The sequence below is a fragment of the Propithecus coquereli genome, unplaced genomic scaffold (genome assembly GCF_000956105.1).
Source record: "Propithecus coquereli isolate 6110/MARCELLA unplaced genomic scaffold, Pcoq_1.0 Scaffold105, whole genome shotgun sequence".
In the NCBI taxonomy this organism is placed as follows: domain Eukaryota; kingdom Metazoa; phylum Chordata; class Mammalia; order Primates; family Indriidae; genus Propithecus; species Propithecus coquereli.
Window position 1 is genome coordinate 4,721,731 of NW_012134414.1, and position 6,345 is coordinate 4,728,075.

Below are 6,345 nucleotides of genomic sequence, written 5' to 3' on the forward strand. Positions count from 1 at the left end.
TTTATGAACACAGCTTTTTAATTTATATTTTTTCTTTCCAATTTGAGCATTTGGCCTCTGTTTAAATTTTTTGCGAGCTCCAAAATAATGTAATATTCTTTTATGTTTCTTTTAAAAACCTTTATTGTTTTACCTTTCATATTTAGATCTAAGATTCATTTAAAATCTATTTTTAGGTATGGTGTGAGGTAAGGGTCAAGATACACTTTTTTCATATGCATGTCTATTTGACCCGGTAGTGTTTATTGAAAATGGTTTTTTTCTTCACTGCTGCTCATGTATAATTGATCTTATGTACCCAGAGTCCATATCCAGGTGCATTTGTTTCTAAAGTTTAAGTTTTGTTACATTTGTCTGTTTGTCTATCATGTGCCATTGCCATATTGTCTTAATTAATATAAAGAGCGAAAGCTTGTCAATATTGTTTTTACTGAATATTGTCTTGTTTATTCTTGGCTCTAGACGTTTCCCTATAAAGTTTAGAATCAGTTCATCAATTTCTACTACAAACATAGTAGTTTTGATTGGTGTTGTATTAAATCTTAAATCTTTAGATCAATTTGGGAAGAATTGACATCTTTATGTTTGCCAGTCCATTAAAATGTTATAACCCTTTGTTTTTGTCTTTTATATGAAGACATAAACAGACTTTGTGTGTGTGTGGTTTGTGTTATGGCTTTCCTCATCTTTTGTTAGCTTTATTCCTATTTATTTGGTATTTCCAGATGGCATTGTAAAAATCAAATAGTTAGCAGTTTTATTTTATAGTTACCTATTGCTTATGTATAGAAATGCAGATGATTTTGTGTATCAGTCTTATATTCAGCAACCACGTTCAAGTCTTTCATTCTTATAGTTTAATCTGTAAATTTTTTTGTATTTTCTACATATAAAGCTATGTCATAGGCAAACGCTGTTTTAGTTTTTGTTTTTAATTGAAACTTTTATGATCCTATACTTTTTAATCTTAGAATATCTTTTATTCCTTTAATCTATTAGAGCATATTAGAAATATGAAAAGACTTAAAAATCATGAATAAATCCAGAAAATAAGAAATTTTAAAAATCACTTATACTCCTTCCATAATCCAGTTATTATCAGTTAAAATTTGTGAACATATCTCCAGACTTTATAGATAGTTTTGAACATTGGATTATAGAAAACATATTTTTAAAAATTCTATTCCCACTTAATATGCCATGGACAATTTTACATGACAACAAATATTGTTCTGCACAAAAAATGTTACTAGTGAATGTATTTGTTTTTAAGTTTTTGCTATTATAAACAACACTACATTTAAGAGACATGCGGATGGGTCTGATTGCTGTGTATTTCTTGGAAATAATATCCTTAAATTTCTGGAAGTAGACTTTCTGGGTCAAAATGTATAGCCTTTTGAAATTTGTTGCCACATTGCCTTGTAGACATGCTATGTAAATTGTCCTTCACACCAGACGTATATAAATGTTCTTGCTTCCAAATACTTTAGCCTTTGTTGGTATTCACATATTTGTTATATGGAAATGTTTCTTGTTTATCATATTAGTTAAAAATAAAACCTATAGCCTTTTATGAGCTAGTGGTTTCATAAACGTGTTTTACCTTTTTTTTGGTATCAATCTCCTAACATTTTCTATCCTCTATTCTTTTTACTTTTGTCTTAAATTCACAGGATTTTCAAATTAAAATATCTGATACACTCCTCCACATGTACACAGGAGGAAACAAGGCTGGAAGATTGAGTGACTTGTCAATTGCTAACCTGCTGATTTTTTTTAGTTTTATTTTCCTGTATCTGATTGATCTTAGTTTCTTTGAAGGGATACTCTGTTTTTCAAGATGTTTAAAGATAATTACTCTTATTTTTTGGTAGACAGACTAGGACCCATTATCTAATAACAGAATTATAATATAGTTTTATCTGTTATGTTCTTATCATTCATGACATACTAACAGAACTATCACTTCTTTTAAAAAGTTATCAATAGATTTCTATGTAAAAGAATGATAGTAATTCACCAATAAATGGCTAAAGATCGTGAAATTATATTATTATTACAGGTGCATATCTATCTGTTGGTCTTGTATCCCACTCTTTGTAGATTTATAGTTACTTGTGCTTTTCAGTTTATTATAAAATTAATTCAACTTGCAATTAAAGTAGTTTATAATTGTAAAGGTCAAATAGAACAGATTAAAATTAAATTTGTTGATTAGTGAGAGAGAGCTTTGAGCTTACTGGCTCTTTTATGTTCTATTCCTTTTCGTTCTCTTCCCCTTTCTTTTTCCTAGGCCTCTGCCAGCACACTGAAGTTTCTACATGTTTGTAAAACAGTTTGCCATTAATGTTTTCTCTCACTTACTTCACCTCTAAAGGAAGAGGTAGTAGAAACCACCACTGTCTTGTTGCTGAAGTTTAATAAAAGGTGTGAAAATTCACACTCTCCCAGTCCCCTTCCTCCCATTGTACCTCAGAAAAGAATGTGGTAGCCACTTAAATCCCCTTTAGAAAGTTTAAATCCTTGTTGCAATGGTTTTAGAACAATCTAAATTTTGTTTTTAAAGGTGTGTTTGTACTCTATTCTATTCTTCATTCATTAAACTCCCTTCTCACTACCATTCCCCTCCACCTTCTACACATGGTGGGTGTTTTACTGAGGTAATGAAAGGAGGAGTATCTGTTGTAAATGTTTGTATATGATAAGCTAACCAAATGATGCCTTGGCTTCTTAATTCTTGAGACTGCCCTTAATTAAAGTTCCAATGAATGCCTGTCTGGACTTTAGGTTTATCACAAGTAAACTGATAAAGGTCATTTACCCAAGTACTGTGGGAATATAGCTTATCCTTTTGTAAATTGTTGTTCTGAAGTGGTATGTTAGACAAAAATTTGTAGAAGTTCATGCATTTTGTATAATGTGCTCAGAGAAATCACTGGGTACTCAGAAGCATTGTGAGCTGAATTTACTTTAAATACAGGATGAAGATAATTTTTTTATGATAATAGATATGGAAAGTGTCTATTTGGCTATTTTTCTTTACTTTGTATCCTTTATATACAACATAACTATTGAAGGTTTCTGTTTGGCAACTTTATATTTCATACTTTGTATACAAAAAAAATGCTTAACTTTTCCATACAAAAAATAAAATCTATACCGTTCTTAAATCAGTAGTTCTTTGATTACATTTTTTTCACTCTGAGTATCATGATTCATGTCCTTTATGCATGTTGAGTATTTGAAACTTTGGTTTAGAACAGAAAAACATGCCTCTTAGGCACTGCTTCCATGGTAACTATAATGAAGCTGGACATAATTGCATATTTATACTTAACATAAGTCAGTAGATTTCTGATAGTCTTAAAAGTTTTCCTTTTTTTCTTTTTTGTTAAGCAGCAGTATTTTGTTAACCTTAATCAGAGCCCGACGTGTGTTTCTTCTAAATGGCATCTGATGTGGTGTCTCTCCTCAGGTCTCTGTGGTTTCCTGTTTTTTTCATACATAGAGAAAAGCCCTTTGAATATTAAGCTTCACATTTTTTTTCTTTTAATGGTACATTAAACCTAAACTCTCTTATAAAGAAGTACAGCATAGGATTGTAAGCCTATCTCACCATTCATTTATGCCACTTCCAACAGACTCCTTCTGTGAAATTCCTCCAGCTCTTACTGTGTATCCATCAATTAGCATTTCTTTATATATTCTCTTCTGGATTCTTCAGCATTACAGATCTTACTTCTACCTTGAACCTGGTGTATTCTTCAAAGACAGAGATGATGATATTTTTTATTTCTGTAGCTTTATTTCTCCAATAGTGCTTTTCTTTAGCAGTGAATAGATGCAGTAGATTTGTGACTCTCAAAGTGTTCCCCAGACCAGTAGCTCAGCAGCCCCTAAGAACTTGTTAGAACTGTAAATTCTCAGGCCCCACCCCATTGCTGCTGAATCAGAATATCTTGTATTGGGCTCAGCAACCTGTGTGTTAATAAGCCCTTCAGATGATTCGGATGCATGCTAAAGGTTGGCAACCACTACTATAGATAATTTTTGAGTGAATATCAAAATTGAACCTTTATGGTGATGTTTCATTGAGAAGATTGATGTAGGATGGGGCCAGGCAGTATTTAGTCTATTCTACCTTAGTCTTTTATTTTTCAAGAGGCACTGGTAAAGAAAAGCCCGGGATTTAAATATTTGTTACCTTAGAACAAATATTATAAGGTAATGGATGGAAGGGTATATATAGTTCTTTTGCTATCATATTATGAAAAACTACAGTTTACATTTTTAAAAATATGAATGGTTTCTTTCTTCTAACTAATCAGAAATAGACATTTAACATTCTGAAAATAGGAAGAGTGAACTAAGAAATGCATACTGGATGTTACTAATTTTCATGGTGGGAAAGAATGTGGGTGTTTGTTGGAATCTGGTCAGGTGGTAGATAGATTGGGAGAGGACTTTTCCCTGGGTATGATTCTATGCTCTTTTACGTTTTTGAATGATATAAATGCATTACCTATTAAAATATTTGGTGTATGATATTTAATAAAATAAATTAATGAAGAGGTATTGGATTTTATATAATAAATTGCCATGAGTTAACTATTGTGGTTGGTTAAAAAAATTAGAATTTCCTTTTGTATTAATATTAAAGGTTAGGTAACATGTGCTTTTCATCTCTTCAGAAAACATCAGGCAGTCTTGATGACCTTCCACCTTAACCTTCTTGAAAGGGTGGATACACATCACTCTTTTGTGCAGTGAATAAAAGATTTCTACTGTTATATAGACCCATCTTCTTATAACTATTTTAAGAAAATAGAGGAGAATTTAATCTCGATTCATGGTTAAATAACCTTGTATACACAAATGAAGAGTTCATAACAAATAGGGCTTTGACCAAATGCCTTCTTTCAGATGTTTTCCTAGAGATGTCTTGATAAGCAAGGACTTTTTGAGAGAAAAATTGATGTAAGTTTTTGTCATATTCTTAGCAAATGCAAAATAGTTAGCAGAACCCAATACATATGTTCTGAATTATGAACAATATTCTCAACTATGTGTCTTTTAATACAAATATAATTATATTAATTTCATTATTGAATTGTACTCTTTCAATGGAAGGTATGTCTTAAATGACACTTGATTCAATTACTCATTTTTTTTCCCTTGCACAGAACTATCGTACCATGGAAAGTATTCAGACAGTGCCTTCATGAGGTCCATCAAATTAGCTCTGGCCTGGAAGCAATGGCTCTAAAATCAACAATTGATTTAACTTGCAATGATTACATTTCAGTTTTTGAATTTGATATTTTTACCAGGCTATTTCAGGTAAGCTTATACTTGCTTAGTCTATCCATTCCTTCCTTCCCTGCCTCTCCCATCGTTCTCTCCTTCCCTTTCTCTTTCGCCACCCCCGCATGCCTCTCTCCCTATCTCTGTGTATCTCTGTCTCTCCTCCCTCCCCCTCTCTCCCTCCCTCTGTCTCTCACACACGTACACACAAACATATGGAAAATAGTCTTATTCTTGGTAGCTTATAATTTTATTGGTGTGTTTGGTCATTGCCATAAGTTTAGAGTGAGTCGTTTGGCTTTAGTTTGTAGTATCAGGTGTTGTGAGCCTGGTGGCTGCTTTTTAGCTTTAAGAGGATTCATGCAGAGGACTTTGTTTTAAACTCCCTATTTAGTTTCTCACTTTCTTTTGTTGATCTATCAGCCCAGTAACTGATAGAATGCAAGATTTACAGATGGGCATTTGTCAGAGTTTTATCTAAACCTTTCCCCTTTGCCTTCTGCACTCCTTAGGTGAGAAGGGAAATCATAAATATCGAAATAGCAAACTGTTCTGTATAGGAGTATACTGTGGTGTGTACTCTTTTATAAACTGCTTTGCTCATTCAACCATATGCAATGAATATTTTTCCATATAAATAAATATTCCTCATCAATGATTTTGAATTTTCATTTCTTATGTTACATCAAAACAATATGTCAGTGTTAATTTAACAAAGCTTTCTTTTGGAAAATTTAGATTTTTTTCATCATTATGCCTAATGTAAACAACTTTTAGGTGAACATTCTTATTCTGTTTATTGTTCTTTTTTTTTTGTAATCAATCTTCCATAATTGTTTTCACATAGCTATTCAGAAAAAGGTATATATGGATGCTATCATTTTATTTTTTTTGCATGTCTTAATGAAATTACTCTGTTGGAGACTTGAAATTTGTGTTGAGTTTGTCTCTGCCACTAAAATGTTTATCATATGTGGGATTCAATTGAAGTAGTCAAAAAATAAAAGAGTCCTGCTTAAAATTGTTGTTATTCTATTA

General features: G+C 31.9%; 1 protein-coding gene across 1 annotated transcript in view; it reads left to right on the top strand.

Moving 5' to 3' along the window:
• Positions 1-6,345, top strand: part of LOC105811725 (E3 ubiquitin-protein ligase CBL-B-like) — a 178,506-nt gene that overhangs the window by 136,854 nt on the left and 35,307 nt on the right. The window contains exon 5 of the mRNA XM_012646003.1: positions 5,187-5,343. Within this exon, the coding sequence (XP_012501457.1) occupies positions 5,187-5,343 (157 nt within the window). The remainder of the gene's footprint in view (positions 1-5,186; positions 5,344-6,345) is intronic.